This window comes from Halichoeres trimaculatus, unplaced genomic scaffold (assembly GCF_033239565.1).
Source record: "Halichoeres trimaculatus isolate MK-OKI-2021-1 unplaced genomic scaffold, fHalTri1.1 fHalTri1_scaffold_13, whole genome shotgun sequence".
Taxonomy (NCBI): Eukaryota; Metazoa; Chordata; class Actinopteri; order Labriformes; family Labridae; genus Halichoeres; species Halichoeres trimaculatus.
The window spans coordinates 1,413,059-1,436,953 of NW_027437191.1; the positions used below are offsets into that span (position 1 = coordinate 1,413,059).

The 23,895-nt window shown below is 44.4% G+C and overlaps 1 protein-coding gene across 1 annotated transcript in view; it reads left to right on the forward strand.

Annotated features, from left to right (window-relative positions):
* The first annotated feature begins 183 nt into the window (after positions 1 to 183).
* LOC141802271 (uncharacterized) overlaps positions 184 to 23,895 on the forward strand; it is a 26,678-nt gene continuing 2,966 nt past the window's right edge. Inside the window, exons 1-7 of the mRNA XM_074685806.1 lie at positions 184 to 1,281; positions 9,629 to 9,755; positions 9,877 to 9,900; positions 21,799 to 21,865; positions 23,299 to 23,491; positions 23,580 to 23,598; positions 23,816 to 23,895. The exon at positions 23,816 to 23,895 is cut by the window's right edge and continues 221 nt beyond it. Of these exons, the coding sequence (XP_074541907.1) occupies positions 184 to 1,281; positions 9,629 to 9,755; positions 9,877 to 9,900; positions 21,799 to 21,865; positions 23,299 to 23,491; positions 23,580 to 23,598; positions 23,816 to 23,895 (1,608 nt within the window). The remainder of the gene's footprint in view (positions 1,282 to 9,628; positions 9,756 to 9,876; positions 9,901 to 21,798; positions 21,866 to 23,298; positions 23,492 to 23,579; positions 23,599 to 23,815) is intronic.

The window sequence follows — 23,895 nt, forward strand, 5'->3', positions numbered from 1 at the left end:
ATAGTTTTTTGTTTAACCTTGTTTTAACCTTTTAGTTGGATTTGATACATTTTAAACTGGGCCTCAGTTCTCAGCCACAAGAACAATCATTTCGGCTGATTTTAGTACAAAATTTCTGCGGCTCGTCACCTCGGCGCCAACAAGACCCGGAAGAGTGGGTCTAAAAGCTCTTAAAATCTCTAAATGGCTGTGTGTGTGGAATGCAAAAGAGAAAACTCACGGCTGGAAGAAAAGCTCTCCCGTTTGCAAAAGGATGTCCGGGAAAAGGACAAGCTGCTGGAGGGCTTTATATCCATAGCCTCGGCTCAGGCAAAACACATTTCACTTATGCAGGCCTCCAGGATCTCCGGCCTGTCGCCCTCAGCTCTGGCTCCTCAGCTGGTCTCGGCCTCCGCTGCCACGCTACCCTGGGTAGTCTCCCTGCACTCCTCCGCCAACGAGCCGGCCGAGGGCCCGGCACGATCAATCCGCTCCCCCGCGCCGCGGCACTGCGCGGAGCCGGCAGGCTGCTACACCACCTCTCCCAACACGGACGGGGTCAGTCAGGGTCTGAGGCCACCGGAGGACTCCGATGCTGTCATGGAAGGGGGATTCCCATCGCACCCTGCCCACTGCTCTACACCGAAGCCGCAGGTGCAGGGGCACCCAGCCTGGTCTGAGGTTGTGCAACGCGGACGGAGGACCATCGCGGTGGGGGGAGCGCCTTCACCACCTCGCCTCTCCCTTTCCAACCGCTTCTCGGCCCTGAAAGATGGGGCTCAAGTCCGCGCCGCTGATCCTGCCCCTGCACGGGCTCCTCCATCCCCGTCAGAATCAGCACAAGTGGAGGCGGCTCCCTCCTCTGCTGCGTCGGCTCCGCGGATGGCCACCTCGAGCCAGGCTGCGCCACGCTCCTCGACCGGGATGCAGCGCCGCCGGCTGCTTAAGGAGGCCGTTTCCAGACGCTCGGGGGTGCTCCCCCCGTCTTCAAACACCCTCACTCCACCTGGTGCGTCGGCGTCAACCTTCGCACATGTGAAACACCCGATCTCTGAAGGCATCACCGCGCGCTCTTCATTGCGCTCTTCTCCTCGTCCTCTTCTCCCCCCCACCACGTTGATCATCGGAGACTCCATAACCAGGTACATCAGGTTTTTTAACGCCATTGCTCACTCTTTTCCTGGTGCCACCGTTCCCGTTATTCTGGACAAACTCCTCCATTTACTCCCCTCCCTCCCCTCCTCTGTCTCGAAGATCGTGGTGCACGTCGGCTCTAATGACACCTCCAAAAAGCAGTCCGAAGTCACAAAGAGTGATTTTAACTTGCTTTTTAACGTTCTCAAGGACACTGGAAAGACAGTTTTTATCTCTGGCCCGATCCCCACACTTGGTCGTGGAGCAGAACGTTTCAGCAGGCTACTCAGCCTCCACACCTGGCTTCAACTCACCTGCCCCACCCTCAACTTTTATTTTATTGACAATTTTAATCTCTTCTGGGACCGAGCATCCCTTTTTAGACATGATGGGATCCATCCCAACAGGCGGGGTAGCCAAATGCTTTCGCACAATCTCCAGTACAAAATCCACTCCTCACCGGTTTGACAGTCTGCTCTCAGCAGCTCATCCTCCCACAAACAGGTCACCCCCTCCCCTCCGCTCAGTATCACCTGTTCATCACAAAGCACACCAATAATCCCCGCCCACTCACCTGCCAATCCCCCTTTTCCTCTGCTCCCTAAGTTTGGTTACATCAGCAGTTCTTTAATTCCTGTTCACATCACCTCCTCTCGTCCTCACTTTCACCCTGTCAGGAACTGTATCCCCTCAAACCTCATCCTCATTCCCCTGCTTCCACAGCTACCCCGCCCTGCTTTTAACAGCAAACCTGCAAACTGTGGACTTTTAAACATCAGGTCACTCAATAACAAAACATTTTTATGTCATGATTTTATTTCCCAAAACTGCTTGGACTTTTTTATTTTAACAGAAACTTGGCTCACTCCGGACAGTTACACCTCTCTCATTGAAGCTACCCCCCTGGTTTTACTCACCTCCATCAACCCCGGCTGTCAGGTCGGGGAGGGGGGGTGGCTGTCATATACAAGAAGGATTTTAAATGCACCCCCATCACCCTCAGTACCTTCAGTTCGTTTGAGCACCTTGCTGTTATTGTTCAATTGAAAGACCCTGTCCTGATTTTAGTCATCTATAGACCTCCAAAACCTAACACTGTTTTTATTCAAGAGTTTTCAGAGTTTTTATCCCTTTTTATGTGTAAATTTGATAAAATTCTAATTGTAGGGGATTTTAATGTACACGTTTGTTGTCCCTCTCATCCAATGACCGCTGATTTTATTGAAACTCTGGACTCTTTTAATCTAACCCAGGCAATACAGGAACCAACCCATGTAAAGGGACATTGCCTAGATTTGGTTTTATCTTCTGGACTTAGTCCTGTTGGGTTTTTAACTAAGGATATCTGTGTGTCAGACCACAAACTGGTTTTATTCTCTGTGGTTTTATCCCAGCCTTCTTTTACCGATCATACTCCAGTTTTTCGAAGGGTTTTCAATTCAATGTCTGCTAGCAAGTTTTCGGAGCTTTTTATTTCTGCATCTTTAACAGCCGTCAACCCAGATCTTAATCCTGTTTTTAACACAGAAGAGCTTGTCTCTCTTTTTAACAGCACTTGTGGAACCATCCTGGACTCTGTAGCTCCTCTAAAGGCAAAAAGCTCTGATAAAGAGCCCCAGCCTTGGCTTACAGAGTCCACACATTTTTTAAAGAGATTATGTAGAAAAAACGAACGTAAATGGAAAAAGACTGGGCTGGTGGTTTTTCACAACATCTGGAAAGAATCCATGAAAAACTACCAGAGGGCTGTTAAAGATGCAAGGGCAGCATTTTATTCTAATTTGATTTTAGTCAATCATTCTAACCCCAGAGTTTTATTTAAGGTTTTAGATTCCCTCACTAACCCCTCCCCCTCTTATTTTACTGACGCTTCTCAGGACACGTGTGAGAAGTTTTTAACTCATTTTACGAACAGGGTAATGGACATTCGGCAACAGATCTCTCCTCCTGATCTCCCGTTAGCCATAAGCAGGATAGTTCTTCAGTATTTTAGCAGTTTTGAGCCGGTGTCCTTATCCTTTTTATCAGATATTTTAGCCCATATGAAACCAGCTACGTGCAGTCTTGATTTTATCCCCACCAGATTTCTCAAAGAGGTTTTTAACACGGTTGGACCCAGTATTTTATCTATCATTAATAGTTCTTTGTCAGAGGGAGTATTTCCCTCTGCTTTCAAACACGCTGTCGTCCAACCCCTTTTAAAGAAACCAAACCTTGATCCCACTGATTTTAACAATTTTAGACCGATTTCAAAACTTCCATTTTTATCCAAACTTTTAGAGAAGGTGGTTTCTTCACAGCTTTTAAGTTTTATGTCTGAAAACAACCTCTTTGAGAAATTTCAGTCTGGTTTTAGAGCAGGTCACAGCACTGAGACAGCCCTCCTCAGAGTGACCAATGATCTTCTTTTGGCAGCAGACAGAGGGGAGGGCTCAATTTTAATCCTTTTAGATCTCAGTGCAGCTTTTGACACAGTTGACCACGCTATTTTAATTAAACGACTCAAAAACTGGGTGGGTATCAAGGACACTGCACTTAGCTGGTTTCAGTCTTATCTTTTAGAGCGAACCTTTGCGGTCACCATAGGCAATCACAGCTCCTCTACTTCCACGATTGCCTGTGGTGTACCGCAAGGTTCAGTTTTAGGTCCAATTTTATTTTCTATTTATATGCTGCCCCTTGGCCATCTAATTCAGCGCCACCAGGTCTCCTTTCACTGCTATGCGGACGACACACAGATATACCTTCCCCTGAGACCTGAGGACACACAGGGCCTAGCTGCTGTCATGAACTGTCTCAATGATATCAATTGTTGGATGGCAGAAAATTTTCTTCAACTAAACAACTCAAAATCTGAAATAATTCTCTGTAACATACCAAATTCCCCCCTGATACAGTCCTCTCTCGGTCCACTCTCATTAAACATTAAACCTTCAGCCAGAAATCTAGGAGTCATCTTTGACTCCGAACTCACCTTCTCCACCCACATCAATAAAATCACCCAGTCTGGTTTCTTCCATCTGCGCTCCATTTCAAAAATCAAACAAATACTCACCCCTCCAGACCTTGAGAAAGTAATTCATGCCTTCATTTTTTCCAGACTGGACTACTGTAACTCCCTCCTACCTGGCTTAAACAAAAAATCTCTCTCTCGCCTCCAACTAGTACAGAATGCAGCAGCTAGGCTTTTAACTGGTTTTAATAGACGGCATCACATCACACCAGTTTTAGCCTCCCTCCACTGGCTTCCTGTCAGTTTTAGAATTGATTTTAAGATTTTATTGATCACTTTTAAAGCTCTCACAGGACGTGCTCCTACTTACATTTCTGAGCTTTTAATTAAATATGAGCCAGCTCGCAGCCTCAGATCCTCTGGCGAAGGTCTCCTGGTCGTTCCAAAGTCGAGGCTCAAAACTAAAGGTGACAGAGCTTTCTCTGTCAGAGCTCCTCGACTTTGGAACGACCTGCCAGAGGAGATAAGGCATGCAGAGTCTGTTGGTTCTTTTAAATCACTTTTAAAAACCCACTTTTATAGGCTGGCTTTTATGTGATGCCTTCTTTCGTCTTTCATTCTTTCATTCTTTCATTTTTTGCTCTCTTATTTATTTATTTATTTATTTATTTATTTATTTATGTATTTATTTATTTATTTATTTATTTATTCTTATTTTTCGTCTATCTATCATCATTATTCTGTTCATATTTATCTTTCATTTTTTTATATTTATATTTGATGTTTGTAACTGTCTTTTATTGCACTTTCCATTGCCTTTTCCTCCTTTATCTCACTGAGTTTATGTTTTAGCTTTTATCCCAGTCCTCGTGGTCTCATTTTACGTTGTATGGTTCCTGTATTGTCTGGGTCCCTGACTATGCTTCCTGTTGCCCTCATACATGATGTCTTTCTCCACAAGTGCGTCTTGAACTGTGTGTTTTGTTTTTGTGCTTGGTTTTATTTATTTATTTTTATTTATTTTTTGTATGTGTGCTTATGTTTATGTTTATGTTAAAGCACTTTGTAAACTTGTGTTTTTAAAAGGTGCTATATAAATAAAGTTATTATTATTATTATATGTTTTGGTTTAGAAAGATCAGGAAGAAATGAAGAGAAACTGGGACAGGCAGCAACTAAAGGAGAGTAAACATGGGAGCAGAGTTTCAGAGCTGGGAGTCATCAGTGAAAAAGTTAGGTCTTGAAAGAATATATAGCCCATGTAGGCATGTTTTTATTAACAATACTATACAGATGTGCTTTTACTAACTTGGTGGTACACATGTGCTCATTGTTGGGGTATGTATTGCAGGACACTTGAGGGGGGCTGGGGACTCCTGGGATTTTATGGAGCACCCAGAGTGTAGAGTGACCACAAGTGAAGTTAATGTTTATACCCAATAATAAAAGAAGTAACTGTGTAACACTAATAACGCAAGTCAGCAATTACTTTATTAGAGTTGAGGTGTTTCAGTCGAAGTGAGGAAGGTAAACAATTAAAGGAAGGAAGGAAGCGAGATTTGTGTGTCTAACAGTTTCTCTACAGATAAGTGAAGGGGGGCTGATCACCCACTTGATGAATGCCAGTCACAGACAGAGACAGAAGACGGCCAGCAGCCAATCAGAGGGGGACAACACCTGGAGAGCCAATAAGAAGATGACTCAACCTACATTCTTTAGAAAAACTCTGTTAGTGACTATATATTGGTGCTGAGAGAGAGAGTCAGGGTCAGTCTCATGAACTGTCTCTGCAACATGTAGGGAACAGGGAAATGAGGCTGCACCAGAGATCTCTGTAAATGCATATTCTTGACCTATTGTTAATAAATTTGTGTTCAACTGAGAACCAGGACGTCTCCTGATCCTTCCCCATCAACGAACTGCGCGGAAAGAGGTGAGATGAGATTGGAGTCAGATTAATAATTTTAGTGTATTTTGGTCAGATTGATAGCATCACATCTCCAACAAGAAGTAATTTGAGTATGTGAGAAATTTAGAGCTAAGACATCATTTTGAGTGACAAACTATCTGTGAGGTACCCTGTCAGGATCGCAGTATGGGAAACTAACTGAGGTGAACAGTAAAAAGTACCCTGTAAGGCAGTGTGAAAATGTACCCTGTCAGGATAACAGTGTGGGAAAATGACTTAGTGCACGGTTAAAGGTACCCTGTAAGGCAGCGTAGAAAAAGTAGCTCTGTCAGGATAGCAGTGTGGGAAGATACTGAGCACCCAGTTAGAGGTACCCTGCAAGGCAGTGTGGGAAAACAGTAGAAGTAACACTTAGATTTTTTTTTTTTTTTTTTTTTTTTTTTCCGTTGCTAGGCGCTACCCAAGTAGCTGCCTGTTGCAGCAGCTCCCTCGTCTTTGTCCGTTTCTTGTAATTTTTTTGTCTCTTTTTCGTAATCTTTGTATTTGGAGTGGGTCATTACTTTGTATGGTTCATTGTTGGTCACGGACACCAAACTTTTTGTGGCTTCGGCGATATTTTTTACTACTTTTTCTCCTGTGTTTGTCTGGAGATCCTACATGTAACCATGGCTGCATTGTACATGCGAAATTAGCTGTTAGCAGCCTGTAGCATGTCAATGCTAACTAGTGTAGGGCTTGATGATTTCCCTCGAGCTGAGGAGGAGGAGGTGAGGACGACGTGCTGGTTCTCGGATGTGAGCTGGGAGGTGATGACGTGGACCTGTCCTTCCATCCATCGTTGTTGGGAACGTGGGATCTAGCCCCGGGGGATGGACGAGCTAGCCGTGCTAACCCAGCGGCATTGTGCTGTTCATGGACGTGGCTGACGGAGCTGACATCGGACGCCGGCGCCACATTGGAGGAGCTTCGCCTGCTGTGAGCAGACAGGATCCAGGAGACAGAGACTGAACAGACTGCTGGGGAGGCTCAGTCCTGGACCCTGTGGAGGTGGAGACTGGCTGGGCTGGAGAGTGGTGGACGAGTGGTGGACGGGATGTCGTCATCTAATTTCTTATGGACTTTTTTTTGCACTTTCTATACTCTTTCTTACTTTTGTTTTCTTAAATGCTGCTGTGACTCCTGAATTTCCCCTCGGGGATAAATAAAGTATTTTCTATTCTATTCTATTCTATTCTAGATGTATGTCATACAACTCACCTCTTTTCCAACAGTCTGAAGGTCAACGCTGAAGCTGGCTGTTTCCCTCCACAGGTAAAGGTGAATCATACCGTTTGAGAACATTTCCATAGCAACTTTTATTGGTTGTAAACGTCATTGTTTATTGTTGATGGTACAGTCTAACAAACTATATTCAAACAATAGTAACAGAGTGATAAAGTCAAATAAAGTGATCAGAGAGCTGTCTGTTAAAAGTGTCTGCTGAGTTAAGTCTGTGTAATCTCATGAGTTGAACAGAGTCAGCACTTTCCTGCCAGTCCTCCTCAGGTTTTTCTGCAGCAGCAGTGCTGTTTTTGTTCTGGGTGATGTATTTCAGCTCTGGTCATCCACTGTCTGTTCCTCCATGGTCGGAGCTCTGCTGCTCTGTAGGGTTTCTCCTGTTCCTCCATGTCTGTGATTGGTCAGTAGCTTGACGTGAGCATGCACTGATCGAGACTGGAAAACCCTGGGTTCTCTTCCTGAGTTGATATCCAGCTTTGCTGTACAGTTTACCAGGACTGTGAATGTCTGGTTGAGTCAAGCCAAGAAACTGAGAGATATCCTGGATGTGTTATTCCTGCTCCATAGTACAGGCTCCAGGTCAGTTTGTCTTGTGTTCCCATCAGGCCGTGTTCCCTGTTCTTCTGGTGAGCGTTCCTCTGTGGCTTTGATTTAATGGTGTTTTTGTTACAGTTTTTGGGCTCTGAGTTTTCATTTCTACTCACTTTGGTTTACATCTTAAGTTGGTCTGCAGCTGGGCCCCCCCTCTTCATTTGTTCCCTTTAGTCGTGACAGGACGAACTGACCAGCTGTGGACCCAGCAGATAACGCTGACAGTCAGACTGTAAACCAGTTCCTTCCTCAGAGGCCCTGCCAGCTCCTGTGCAGGCTCCTGGCTTGGCTCCCAGGCCATGTTCAAGTTTCTTTTTTGTGGCTTCAATTTGTGTTTTTGGATTTTGCATTTTTAAATAAATGACATTAGTCAATCTGTAAAATGTTCCTCCACTTCTGTTTGCCGCAAAGAAGACTGCTATTCTGCTTTCTCCATCTGCGTCGCAGGAGTGAGAAACATGGAAACGAGCAGATTATTTGTGCTGTAGTCACCACTCAGCGTGGACTGACTGACTCTGTTCGTAGCTTCCTCTACCTCTGTGAAACGACCTGTTTTAAGGGAAAATGAATAAAGAGGAGCTCACTTTGAGGAAAGTGAGTGAAGAGGTCAGAGTATCTGTCAGGTTGTGAAAACCTCGAGTCTAACTGCACAGTAAAATAGCATTTTTTGGCCAGTAACAGTATTTCTAGATGTAAGCACTTGAAAATGTCTGGCAGGTCAGTCAGGATCATCTTGTCCTGGCCGGTGGTGATGAGTTTGCCCTTCTATGTTTGTCTCTTAGGAAGGAAGGGAAATAGCACTTGGTCCCTTGTAGGTACTATCTCAAGGATTCCCACTGGTGTGTGTTCTTTGTGTGTGTCGTGATTCATTGTGTGTATCATCCAGAGTCAACCACTCAGTCTGATCATGTGTTGAGTCACTGGTAAGAGACTGCTGCAGCTGTTAAACCATTCACCAAATGAAGGGGTGTCCCAGTTCTCTGGAAGGTGAAGGAGGAGGGCTCCACAGCCCTTAAAACAAAGACAAACCAGATTCTCACTTTAACCAAGGGGTTTGACAAATTTCCCATGATATGGATATTTCTATCAGATATCCAATCCTTTGCTCCTCCACGCAAGTATTAGCCATGTTTGAATTGTTGGTTGTATTTTAAAATCACTTGTTATAATGATCTAGCTGACACTGCTATAGCACCAGCTACAGCTAATAATACAGTAGCTACACCTTCACCAGAGCAGGGTGACACATCCACAGCAAACAGACTTCACTACAATGAACTGCATTTCATAAGGGTTAGACAGATAAGCTGCATTCAGGAGCTGCATTAGCTACAAAAGCTATGATAAGCTAACATTACAGTATTCAGGAGCTACACAATATAGCTTCTGAATACTGTAAAGTTAGCTTAGCGTTAGATTTTCATAGCTTAGCTGTCTCAGCACTCATGTAATGCAGTCCATGGTGTTCTGTTGGGTTTAGGTCAGGTGAACACAGAGACCAGTCAATCAGTTTCCTTCATCCTCCAAGAACTGTCTGCATGTTCAGGTCCCACTGCACCAGCTCAGGTTCTGACAGTGGGTCCAAGGGTTTCGTCCTGATACCTACCAGCAGTCAGGGCACCATTATCTGACCTGAAGGAGTCTGCGGGACCTTCCAGGGCGCCTCCCCAGAGCATCATGACCCACCACCATACCGGCCTTGCCAGGTGATGCTGCAGACAGCATCATGTTCTCCGTGGCCTCTCCAGACCCTGTCAGGTCTGCTGTGTGTGCTGTGTGTGCAGGTTGAACCAGCTGTCACCGGTGAAGAGCTCAGGGCTCTAGTGGCAAATGCCAATCAAGCTCTACTGTTCTGGGCAGTGAGCAAAGAGCCAACTACAGGACATGAGCCCTCAGGCCACCCTCAGTGGGGTCTGTTTCTGATTTTGTGGTCAGCTACTGATCCTGCTGAGGGGTTAAAGACCTTCCAGGACCGTGTCCAGCTTTCCTGGAGTAACTAAATGTCTCCTGGAATCTCCCCCATGCTCTTTAGGCTGGACTGGGAGCAGTGATGCCGGTAACGCTCTACTAAGTAACGCGTTACTCTGATTTGACCACTTTTTCAGTGACAACTTGCATGTGATAGCAGCCAGCACACAAAAGTAAACAGAGGGGGAGAGGAGAGATGTGTGTTTTCTAGCTGGAAACTCAGTCACTGTTTTGAGTTTGTGTCAGCTAAAGATGACAGTATTACCGTTCGTTGTTCACTCTGTGCTGGCAGTTTACTTAAGACCTTTGACTGAAACATTTAGGAATCAATCAGAGAGAGATCAGCACACTGCGACCATAACCATCGAGAAGTTGTTTGACTTTTACCTGGGGGAAAGGTGAGTCCAGTCTTTCATTGTAACTCCCTCTATTCCATGAGCTGAACCCTCTGTTTAGCACAAATCCATCCGCTGAGGAGCAGAGCAACATAACGTAGGCTACAACGAGGCACCAGGTGACGAGCAGGGGCGTGCCCAGACTTTTTAGACTGGGGTGCCCCGAGCAGGGTACTGAGGGTTATGTGAGCAGCACTCCAGCAACATTTATTTTTGCTTTTTGTATTACAAAGACAGAATCAACAGACTACAGCTATAACAAAAGATGAAACTAATAAAAAACCAAACAAGGCTAAAACAAAGCCTTTAAAAAGAAAATAGTTTAAATCTGAAATGTAACTGAACAGTGCTGTAGTGCCCCAAAAAAAGTTCTGTAAAAGCTTTCTTTGGTTGTTTTTTAACATTCAAAATATAAATGAATATGTTTTTGTTTTTAATTGTAAAGTTCACATTTCACAACTACCAATAATCTCTGCAATGTTCCTTTGAAACAAACATGTGATTCATGTTATTATTCATTTTAATCACAGTCCCACTGTTTTGCCTAATTATGCAGCTGCAGGTGTAACTGCTGCTGAATGTAACTGATAAAGTAACTTGTAATCTAACTTAGTTACTTTGAAAATTAAGTAATCAGTTAGGTAACTAGGTTACTTTTTAAAGGAGTAACCAGTAATCAGATTACTTTTTCAAGGTAACTGTGGCAGCACTGGCTGGGAGACACAGCAGACCTTCTTGCAACGGCACGTATTGATGTGCCATCCTGGAGGAGTTGGACAACAAATCTAAAATCTGGAGAAAAAAAGAAGAAGAAAATATTTTTTAGCTCCTGAGAAGAATACAAACACGTTCAGGAAGATCTCAACACAGGTTTTCATTGTTCATGCATCAGAGGATTTTTCCTAAACAAACTTTCATCCATCTGTCCGTCTGTCCATCCATCCAATCAGTTATCCATTACACTGACTCGAGGAGTGTACACAGAGCAGAGGCTCTGTGGTTGTTTTATTGCAGTCGCTTCAGTGAAATGTCATTTGACAGATTAATTAAAGGAAGTCTCATTGTGTTCACAGCTCAGTTTCCCTTGTGCCTCCTCACAAACAGTAATACCAGTGCTTCCTCCCAGCTTCTCACTCCTGCCCAGTGCCTGATGAATGCATGTGGAGACCGACAGGAATACCCTGTTACTGTTCCCTCTGATTCTCAGCAAATAACACCACCCCCCAGAGAATACCGCCTCATCGTGGTGACGGATATATTCTGAACTTCCTGTGAACCAAGCAACACTCAGGTAATATGGGTTTGACTTAGGCACACACTCACACACACACACACACACACACACGTAAAAAAAACTCAGTGATTTAAATCAAACTATCTGAACCAGTTTTTGTTTGGCAAACAAAATGAAACTCCTAAATGAGGTGATTTAAGGCAGAACCCACAGCAGGCTAAGTCAGATCTGGTTTTCCAAAAGGTTTTATCGTACCACGTTGAGGGCAGCAGGAGGGTCTTGAGGTCCAGACCATGAAGAGACAGGGGGCTGGATGCAGGTAGCTCCGTTTGGCTCAACGATCTGGCAGGGACAGGATGTCAGTGCAGGGTTTCTGTAGGCAGTGGGGTTTGGATGATGACTGGGTTAGGGTTAGGGTTGATTGCAGAGTCCAGGTGAGGAGACAGAGCAGGAAAGGAAGGCCTTGTGCACACGTAGTCAAGTATATTCAAAAGCAAACATTCCATTTTTAAAGATAAAGACTTTTGTGATTTTTTTAATGTGATGCATAATAATATATCAAAAGATGTGTCTGAATAGAAAATAAACAGATATCCAATAAATACTCAGTCTCCATGCATATAAACATGACACCGTTTGCAGACACTATTTGAAAAAAAAAAAGATGGCATCAGTGTTCCAACAGCTGCTGTGATCTAAAAAAAAAACCTCTCTTCAAACTGTAACGACAGGAGAAGCGCCTTTGTGCATGTCTTTTTCAGGAAGGTGGTCTTATGGTGAAAACTTGGTCTTTGACGTTCTCAGTGCTCCCGCCCATGAAGAAAGGGACACACACGCCTGGACGCCTGGTGGAAGATGTCTTCTCCACACTCCAGCAGCCGCCCTACCCCTGCTCTTCATCTACCAGCCTCTCTGAATCTTGTTGACAAACTGTTGCTTGTTTATCTGCAGAACTTGTCCCAGAGGCCCGTGGTTTACCCAGATGTCTGAGTGCAGTTCCAGCAGCTGAAAAGGCTGTGCTGGCCCCCCTCGCTTTCTGTTACCTTCCTCTTAGATATTCATAAACTTAAGGACTGACTGAATATTCAATCTTTTAGGATTGATTTTAAAGGGATAGTTCGGGTTTTTTGACATGAACCTGTATGGCATCCTCATCTATAGTTATGTACATTAGCGCTGTCTTACCCCTGTCAGCGTCCTGTGACCCGAGATCTGGTGCGGTTTTGGTCCGGTCGAAAGTAGTCCGGCAACATGGCTGGGGTCACGAAAACAAAGTGTTTTTCCTCTCAAAACAGTTTGTGTTCAAAAGAGTGATAAATCTGCATCACAAAACTGCAAACCGGAAAAAAGTCAGACTCCGTCATCAATTGGCACTACTTTCTGGTGCGTATCACTGCGCCGCGCGGTGCATCCAGCTGCCCGGCGCGCATTGTCACTGTCATTACAACTTTAAAATGTTAATGATAACATGTCTGACTATGACACTGATGAAGATGACATTACATTTAGCACAGAGCCAAGGGGATATCTTTATGAACCTGAATATACTGATGCTGAAATTCATCAGATGGAGTTAGAACGGGTGGAGAGAGAGACGATCACAGTCATGTCGCTCCTGGAGCCACAGCTGGAGCCATGAAAGAGAGAGTGACAGACAAATGCTGGTGCACTTGACAGAAGTGTGAAGCAGAGTCCTGCACTGGTACCCGCAAAAACAGCTGATTTGCAGGTGGTTTTTAAAACCTTTTTTCTCCGGGTTCGGATCTGGGTGGAAAAAATAACATGCGGGTCGGGTCGCAGGTTTTAGTTTGACACATCAAAATTAATATAAAATAATAATAAATACAATAAAATAAAAACGTAAGTTGTAAGCTGGTTGTAGGGCTGTGACCATTTAGATTCTGGCTTTAAATCTGTAACATGGTGGAAGGCTGAGCCACGCTATCCAGCTCTTATAATACATCCATGGTTGTGACATGATCACAGCTCGTACCTGCTGAGCGTCGCTTAAGTCTGGACAGAAAGTAAAATTACTATTACACATGTAAAGGTCCTTTAAGAGATTAAAAGTTTACATGCATTAAACGTAAAAAACGAGTGATTTTACAGCTGTATGTGAGAAGATCACAGAGGGTTGATGATGGCTCCAGCTGTGGCTCCAGGAGCGACATGACTGTGCCTCGTCTCTCTCTCCACCCGTTCTAACTCCATCTGATGAATTTCAGCATCAGTATATTTGGGTTCATAAAGATATCTCCTTGGCTCTGTGCTAAATGTAATGTCGCCTTCATCAGGGTCGTAGTCAGACATGTTATGGTTAACTTTTTTAAGTTGTTATGACGGTGACAATGCGCCGGTCAGCTGGATGGACAGCGGGGCGCAGTGATACACACCAGAAAGTAGTGCCAAGCGATAACAGAGTCTGACTTTTTTTCAGTTTGCAGTTTTGTGATGCAAATTTATTACTATTGTGAACACAAATTGTTTTCAGAGAAAAGAAACCCTTTTTTTCGTGACCCCAGCCATGTTGCCGGACTACTTTCGTCTGGACCAAAACCGCACCAGATCTCGGGTCACAGGACGCTGACAGGGGTAAGACAGCGCTGATGTACATAGCTTTAGATGAGGATGCCATACAGGTTCATGTCAAAAAATCCTAACTATCCCTTTAAGGTTTTCTTTCTGGTTTTTCAATGTCTTAATGGTCTTGCACCCTCCTATTTATCCGACTTACTTTTATCATGTGTGCCTGTGAGAGCCCCCAGGTCTTCAGGTCCAGGATTTTTAACAGCACCAGAAGTTAAATATATTTATCTTTTTATCTGTTTAACTTAGTTATTTATCTTCTTATTTACTGCACTGCTACTTTCAGCTTTTTGATTTGATCTTCAAGTTCTGGTTTTACATTGTTTTCTCTTGTACTGCTTTTACTGCCTCAGATCGTCTGCAGGGATTTTAACTAGGTAGTGTTCATCTTGTGCACTGAGGGTGTGGGTTGGTGGGCTGGAGGTGGAGGGTTGTACATTGGTGTGTGTTTATGTGGGTTTATCAGGTCACTTGTGATTATTATTATTACAATGATTTTTGTTTCTTTTTCTTTCCTCCTGGGACACAAACTGTGTTGTCTTTGCAGTCTGCTCCTCTTCTGTTGTTTCACTCCCTGCCCCCCACCCCCTAAGCTCTCTACACAAACTGATAGAGTTTGTCAATTATAGTGATGAATACAATGATGATGATGATGATGATGATGATAGCTTGATTTGTTATTCCACATGTTTCAGTACAACAAAGTTATGGATGCTGTTGTCTTGCCTTCCTCTCGTGCGGTGTGTGAGTGACCCGGTCTTCCAGGGAAGTGCTGGAGCAGATGCAGCTGCAAAGGCCCAAGAATAGTTTGCTCAAAAGTTTGCTTAAAACTAGAATAAAATTTCAATACAAGTAACTTTTCTCTTGTTCCACTGCCAGATTTTTTCAACAGGTCCCAAGCAATTTAGACCTCATTTTTGTTTTTAAATAACTTGACATAAGATGTTTTTCTGGCCCGGTCAGATGAGTATGGCTCATATTAAGTCCAAAAAGACACTTTTTCTAAAAATAAGACAAAATCACTTGATAAGGTTTTATTTTTTGCAGTGTGAACCCAGGGCGACTCCTCGGCCACAGAGTGGTCACTCTGACCAAACAAACTTAACTTGAGGGTTTAAGCGTGCTTACATGACTAAACGCTGCAGAGCTGCTGCCCTGTGATTGGCTGATTAGATATTTGTGTTGTGTAGTTGAACAGGCAAATCTAGTAAACTGGTCAGTTGTGCTGTGATAATTGAATTACAGTGCTTTTGTGACATTATTAAAGGGGCTGTGAAGACTTCCTGGAAAAGCTAGTATTAACACCAACGATAAAGACTCTTCTTCCCATAAGCACTTGCTCCCCACTGTTGTGACTCTTGAAGATATGAGACTCTAAGGCCAACCCACTTCTTTTTAACTCAACTTTTCTTTGTTCGAGACAAATTTTTTGCCAGATCCAGCGCCACGCGGTAAGGTATTTATCAACAGCTAGGTAGAGCTACGCTTTGAAACCTGACAACAAGCTAACTTTGTCAGTTTGTACTGTAGTTTAGTAGCCAGCTATATTCATCTTTACTCACAGCCCGGTGTCCTGAGACGTGTCTGTAACGTGTAGCGTTAGTGAATCCTGGTTCTGTCCCACCAGAGCTCATCTACCAACTCCAACCTCACTAAGCAGAGAAAGCATTTTAGCCTTTGGCTCGCCTTTAGCACATAAGCATAAAGGCAGGGGAGGGGGCTGAAGCAGACACAGAGACTTACACACCTGTATAAAGGCCCATAGAGAGATGATTGAGCAGGATTATTCCTGTACAAGTTAGTTTGTTTCGTAGGAAAATCCTACACACTACAAGTCAGACCTTTAACTTCTCAGTTATTTCTTACAATCTCAAGCTGTGTGCTTCACCCAGTGTTGGGCAAATTACTTTAAAAAAGTAATTAGTTATAGTTACTCATTTACTCAAAAAGTAATTGAATTAGTAACTGAACTACCCCTTCATAAATGTAATTAGTTACCAGGAAAAGTAATTATTGCGTTACCTTTTTAAAAAGAAAAAAAATAATAATTTTGCTGGAGAATTCAGATTTTGAGCAGGTTTTGCTCTGGGACATGATGTTCATGTCTGTTCTTGTCTTTTCCATCTCTGACGTTGAAGTGGTGTCTGTGTCCACTCCCGACCTGTAATTTCTCCTGATGAACTCCTTGTTTTTAAGTCTGCTGCTATCATCTCTGATATTTTTCAAGTCAAAATAAGTGGTCTGCTTGTGCCTTACATTCAAACCTGGAAAAGCCCCCCCCCCCCCCCCCCCCCCGGGAGTTGGTTTGATCTAAAGACGCTGCAGGAGATCCTGTCTGACTGCAGGTTACACAGACACACACAGGGAGCTGTGTGATATTTGTTGATAAAAGTTGACGTTAGCATCAGCTCTTTGTTAAAGACGTGTCAACATGATTGTTCCTATCATTCATTGTGTGTCTGACGCTTTCCCCCACATTTTATTTGCCACTGCTCTCTGTGCCTGGCTGAGCGACCAGGTCAGATACACCGTAACACGCCACATTTCACTGTCTGTAATGGTAATGACGTTTTAATGTTTGAAACAGTAATGAAGTAGATTAACTGTGACTGGAAAAGTGACACGGTTCATTTTAAAACTGTAATTCCCAACACTGGCTTCCTCTCTCACTTCAATGTTGCCGTGCTGCCACAGTTTTCAGCCAAGACTCAGCCTCCAGAAAGCTTATCCCCTCACCAACACTTCCTCCTTTATTTTTCTGACATGAAGAATCAATCTCAGCTGTCGGTTCATAAACAAGGATTTTTAGTGGCGCCTGCTCACCCATTAGTATTTGTGACAGAAGCACTGAAACCCAAATTTATGGCACATCAGACCAAGGAGTCGCCCTGGTGTTTTCAGGGTCCCTATCATGAGCGTAACAGCAGGCCTGGCTTCAAAGAGCCACAGTTAAACGAGTGAATGAAAACAAGCGTGGTGAAGATAAGTTGTGAAATATTTTCCTTTAAAACCTGAAGAAACATGATAGAAGGGATATCACTCAGGGGCTCCGGGCAGCATTTCCTGCCATTGAGGCAGTGGATCAACCTCTCCCCTCCTGTTCCTCAGCAGGAGACATGATGTAGAGTCCTGATATTCATCAACACGCAGCAAGTTCCTCGCAGGTTACTCGGGGGAAAGAAAGGCACGTCAGAATCATAAAATCAGGTCTGAATAAGACGAGTGTTTTACAAAATCAGCCCGAGTATTTCACCATGCTTTAGATTTTTTTCTCTGTGAGCATCATGTTCTGTGCAGGGTTTTTGGTTCACTGGGGAGGAGAATATTAGATTTTTTTATGATAAACAGTGACTATTTTAACTCTTTCCTGAGAGTCTTTACTTCCAGAACATGTCCTGTGTGTTTGTTTGTGTGTTCGTGTTCACTGGAGCCACCCCTGACACAGCAACAGCGTGCAGTCACTATTGCAGTGTGTGGGCTCTTCTGGGGACGGTGACTCTTTCAGTGTCGTGCTCTCTAGGGTGTGTGTTTCTCTCTGTGTCTTTGTGAGGTCACTGGAAAATTAACCTTTCTTCTGCTTCCTTTTATCATCATGGTGGATATGGAAACGCCTGAAACTACTCCCATTTCCCTTTTTCTTTTTGCACGGTGATGACTACCATCGTCATCCTCCGTGGTGTCTTAACTTATTCATCACTGTATAAACCTCAGCCCCATTAGTCCCTCAGTGGAGCATCAAACATGACTGGAGGATAAATCATGTTCACAGGTTGGTCTTAAACTTCTTGTTGCCACAGAAACTGCTCAGCCCATTTCGTCCATATTTGGGCAAATCTGTCAAAGTGGTGCTTTAAATCAACGAAACCATCACCAGCCATATTTGTTGAGAAATGACTTGAGTTTGCATAGAGAGAATACTTACCAAATTACCCTAAACACTAAGGGCTCTAATTTCGTAGACCAGGTGCAAGCGCAGGCGCACCTGCCCTGCCCTAGCCGTAGCCGTGCGGACAGGGCGTGACCAGCGCACTTGGCAAGTTTCCTGCAGTGCCAAGAGAGGCGCAGTCCAGGCACAGAGGAACACAGAGCTGTGCGTCCACGCCTCCCTCCGCACAAATGGCAGAGAGGGTGGAGGGTGTTTGTAATTGTAATTGTGCATCAAACTTCCAGCTGCCGTCAGGTTAACTTTCCATTATGACAAACGGCTTTAATCTGACATCAGATGTGACGGGACAGTTAATATAGATATAAATGTATATGCTGGTTCAGACGGTTACATTAAATAGTGATTACTGTGATTGTTTACTGCATCAAAATATGCCTGACACTCTGGAAACCTGCCTCTGAGGCTTTGATGACATGTGCGCACATGTGCGCCTGTCACTAAATTACAGCTGCGTGGGGTGCGCTCCGCCTTGTGCCGAGGATAGACCAGGTTGGAGCTGGCAAGCTTTCAGCGCACTTTTTTGGCACTAAATTGTCACTGCGCCAACATGAATCTGCTGACAATTCCCCTTGGCGCGCCGTCACACCCATCTCTGCGCAGACGGTCTACCAAATTGTCAAATTGGCAGCGCATGGTGGTGCGCAGCACGAAGTTAGCACTGCGCAGGGTGCGCCAGGCTTGCGCCCCCTGCGCTGCGCCACGAAACTAGAGCCCTAAGGGTCAATCCCAATTGTCACTCTTTTCCCTTTCCCTTCGTCCTCTGTTTCTAGGGCCAAGGGCAAGGGGTAAAAAACATCTCTTAGAAATGAGACAGCGCTCAATCTCAGCGAAGTCATCACCCTGAGACGCTCTCTGGCTGTCTGGCAGAGCGACTGTTTATTTACCTCCAAAGCAAACAGATTTTTACAAACAGACCTCACCATGATGCACCGCATCACATGAGACAGCTAAGTCTCTGTGTTTCCTGAGTTCCTCGTCAGTTCACTGTCTGCTGTCACCCTGCGTGTGCTTCTGATCTTTCAGTGAGTCCTCTGGTGTTTTCTGATATTGTTTCTTTTGTTAGAGTTTTTGGTTTTGAGCTTTTGAATTTTTGAGTTTAGTTTAAAGATGCTGTGAGGCGGATCTGTTTAATTGCTCTTCCTTGCCACCTTCTGGCCCAGAGTCTCACACACACTGTTGTAAATTGCTTTTAGCAATGCATGTGTTTGTTTTGAAATTAAATGGAGATCGGATTAAAACAACTTTTCTTTGTTTAAATCAACTTTTTACTGGATACAATGTGCTGAGGTATGGTATATGTCAGTACAATTACGTAGAGTTTGAAACGTCACATCAAAAAAATGTAGTAGCCGGCTACATGTAGCGCTATCGGTAGTCTGGTGCTTTGATGTACAGACCTGATCAAAATCAAAAGACCATTTGAAGAGTACGATACATAGAATGTTTTTTAAGTGCATTAAGTCTTTGGAAATATAAACATTTATCGGGACCTAACTAACTCATGTGTCCTTACGCGCAGCACTAGTGCGCTCCGTCCCTCCTCCTTTCAGCTGTAGGGAAAGTAAACAAGCTATGCTTCGAGCGCTGGTTTTAGCCTCGTGTAAGTTTGATCAAGTATCGTAATTCTTTTGTTTGTACTCTAAGGATTGTGAGGCAGCGTTGGAAATTCAAAATGAGTGACTATGACAGCGACTATGAGGTTCCATTCACTTTGGAACCAAAAGGATACCTGTATGAACCGGAGCACACAGAAGAGGAGCTGCTACAGATGGAGACTGAAAGGAATACAGAGGAAACATCCACGGACACCGGACATCAAGACAGAGTTGGAAATACTCAGTGGTGTAAATGTCTGAGCTGTGACTCAATGCCCACGGATGCTGAGTGTTACTGCTGTCACGAGTGGAACTTGGTTACAGACACTCTTCAGGATTTGTCTGAGTTAGAGGACACTGCTGGCTCTAAAGCCGTCTGTGTAACTCATCACACAGATTTTCCTGCTCTTCTGAATTCTTGAGTGTCCTGTAACAGCAACAACAACAACAACAACAACAGTCGTGGCAGCAGTAACACTCAGCATCTTGATGTCCAGTGTCCTTAGAGTACAAACAAAAGAATTACGATACTTGATCAAACTTACATGAGGCTACAACCGGTGCCAGAAGCACAGCTTGTTTACATTCCCTACAGCTGAAAGGAGGAGGGGGGACGGAGCACGCTAGCACTGTGCAGAAGGATACATGACCAGTTAGTTAGGTCCGGAACTAAAATGAGTGATTTTGCAGAGATTATGTCCCGCGCTGAAGCTCCCTTGCCGTGGCCCCCGCTAAGTGCGGCTAAAATCAGCTGGATCTAAATAACTTCTGAAGGACTCCAAGCTGCACGATGTTTGTCTGAGTGAGTATATGAGCATGCACACACCTATAAATAAGGTCCAGGTGTCAAAAAAACAGAGTTGCCCTTTAAGGTCCAAATGTGCAAAATGCATATTCTAGCAATTTTTCAACTGGTCTTAAGATTTTGATCAGGTCTGTATCTATCTATCTAACTGTCAGTTTGTTTGTAGTTTAGTAGCTGTCTATATTAATCTCAGCTGGCAGCCCGGTGCTCTGAGACATGTCTGTGATGTGTAACGTTAGTGAATCCTGGTCATGTCCTGTCAGTCATCTACCAATCAGAGCTAACGTAACCTCACTCTTCATTTTATTGATAGACTCTCAAGTTTGAACAGACCACTGCAGAATAACTGCTGACTGTGGGTTGGAGTCAACATTAGCACAAACAGATTAGCTCTTTTAGCTTTTATCTGGTGCTCTATCTCTCTCCTGTTTCTCTTTCTTCTGCTCTTCTGTCCTTTTTCTGTCTGACAGTTAGGATCACTCAGTTAAGATAGTTAAGTTAAGATCACTCAGGAACTCCTCACAGGGACTTTGAATAAAAACCTTTCTTTGTTATTCTGCATTGAGGTCTACCTCTTTTTGTTTCCTGTTTTTCTGGAGTTCTTGACAATTCACTAACTTTATGTATGTTTGTGTGTTTTTTCTTAAAAACAGTGACATCATGTGATCAAATAGAAAATTTAAGGGTTAAAGTAATTTCTAAAAAAAATCATAATAATAATATTTGACATAGAATTAATCAGAACTGAGGCTGATTTAAGATTTGAGCAGAAAAGTAGAAAGAAATATAAAACCTTTATGATTCTGTAGAATTTCTTTGTAGAGGACATTTTTGTCCTGGAGTAACAACCAAAACTACAGCCAAAAATCATCTCAGTGAAGGTGGCGCTGTGAGTCTGCTGGCACTGTAAGACAGACTGAGCTGAACTTGATACACAGTTTTACTTGAGGAGACGCTCCTGAGGAGAAACACTGACTGCACTGAGTGAAATAATGACTGTGGCACAGACGTCTGTCAGACTCCAGCTCACTCATAATCACTCATCCTTCACTTCCCGGGATGACCTGCATGTTGTAAGGAGGCAGAGTGGGAACACAAAGCATGACATGCTTCCTCACAAAATATGAAAACTAATATTTCCCATGTCTATATTTAAACCTGTGCTTCTGTGTCCCTGGAAGGAGGAGAAGGAGAAGGAGGAGGAGGAGAATTGGTGGAGTAGATCTGAAGGAATGTGATCACATCCAGCTAATTTCCTCTCCGTGTGACACACGGTGACTCACTGAAGGAGCGCGGGGTGCTGTCTGTTCTGGTCTTGAAGCGTGCACAGCCACAGGAAAGGAAACATGGAAAGGGTTATTTGACTTGCTGTTATCAGGCTTTCCATTTACACACTTTCTGTTGTGTTATTGGACGTTTTCACAGAGCTCTGTGAGCTGGAAGGCTCCCCGCTGCTTCAGCGGCTCTCTACTCCACTCCTGAAGGAGGTGTGGTGAGATGGAGTGGGGTGGAGGGGATATGACTGAGGCCAGCGAGGACGGAAAATGTTTGTTCATGCGGCTGAAACAAAGCAATCTGTTCACTGTTTTATTGAGAGAGTGGATGTCTAATTTAAGACACACACCTTTGTGTAATTAGAAAGTTACCTTTAAGAAAGATGGAGGGAGAGATGTGACTTCTACGTCTTTGTTCAACAGCAGCATGAAGAATATCCCAGATCAGTGCACCTCCCTCTGCTGCATGCTGCTGCTCAAACTGTTTCAGACTGTTTCATGTTGTTTGTAGCTCCTCTGATGAGTGCTGTACAGATGCCTGTACAAACCCCACGATGTGTCTTTATCCTGTTGGCACAGTGCGGCACAACCAAAGCCCAAGCTGACTGAGGGACACTGGGATAATGTCACATAAACCCTCCAAAATGTTCTGTGTTGGATTAGTTAACGAGGAAGGTGATGGAATTAATGAAAGTATTTGAGTTGGCAATGGCGTTCACCGAAGAGGGCGCTAAACTCGGTGTGTTTTTGCTGGCACTTCAGTCTGTGTTTTTGCTCCCAGGAGGACACATTACGTCTGCTTTCAATCAGGCCAGAAGTGAATAAAATCCACATCACTCTGATAAGAACGAGGTTTACATGATTCATTAGATAATTGCAATGCAGCTAGGGGAGAATGGGGTTGGGTGTCACACTTATTACACCTTACCACCAGGGGTTGCTGTCTCTCAAATTGTGGTACGGTAATTTACAGAATAAGGGATCAGAGCTCACCTACAGTCTTCTCTGGAGTCAGACGACTGGCCTTGAGGTGAGAGGAGGTTTTGTGTTTTTCTTGTCAAATGGTAAATATTCAGCTCCTCAGCATGGCTTTAACACCATGGATTTGTAACAAAGTTATCCTTGGGAAAGTTATGGTTCAGATTGTTCAGGAGCTGGCTAATCAGCTGTTGCACAGTTGTTAGCATTGATGCTAGCGAGAAATTCCAGTTGGAGTTAGTTGTCATTAAAAAATCTCTTCCCCTGGCCCACCCTGGGCGGTGTTCTGTCTCCATCAAGCTCAGGTCCTGGGTTCTGTGCAGAATCTTAGCTGTGCCTAGGAGGGCCCACTTCTGGACAGAGATCTCAGATCTTGTTCCTGGTATCTGCTGGAGCCACACACCCTGATTGGGTATTACAGCCCCCAGTGTCCCAATCACTCCTAGCACCACTGTTGCCCTCACACCGCTCATCTTCTGTAGCTCTTCCTTCAGCCGGTGGTGTTTCTCCAGCTCCTCGTGTTCCATCACTCAGTATTGCTACATCTACCCCTGCTGCTGTCCTCTGATGTTTATCCATCACCATGATGTCAGGCTGATTGGCTATCACCATTTTGTCAGTCTGGATCTGGGAATCCCAGAAGGCCTTGGCATGCTTGCTCTCCACCACCTAGGAGGCGTCATCCATCTGGGTCCTGGGACTTCCAGCTCATACGCGGCCCAGATGTTCCTGCACACTACACCAGCTTCCTGGTTATGCTGATCCATGTATGCCTCGGCTACCAGCGTCTTACACCCTGCAGTGATGTGCTGTACCACCTCAGGGGCTTCTCTACACAGTCTGAATCTGGGGTCCTGCCTGGTGCGGTAGACCCCAGTCTCTGTTGATCTCGTGCTGAGGGTCTGTTCTTGTTAAGCCATGATTAACGGCTCTGTGCTCTGTGCTGTCTCTCAGTCCAGCCTTTTCCAGCCTGGTGTGTTTTCCCGATGTCAGCCACTTCTTCAATTTGTCAATGGTACATGCTGTGAAGGGGCTTCCCTTCCCATGATACCATCTCCTTGCAGGTCCATGTCTTAAATGGACTTCTGTCACCTAATGCATTCAGTCAGCAGGGCATCACAAGCCATCATCATGATGTACTCCTCAAGACCAGCTGTGTCCTCCTGGATGGTGGCTCTGACGCTCACAAGTGCTATCCCTATACCCTCCTATCTTTCTATCTATCTTTCTAACTATCTATCTGTCTGCCTGCCTGTCTGTCTGTCTATCT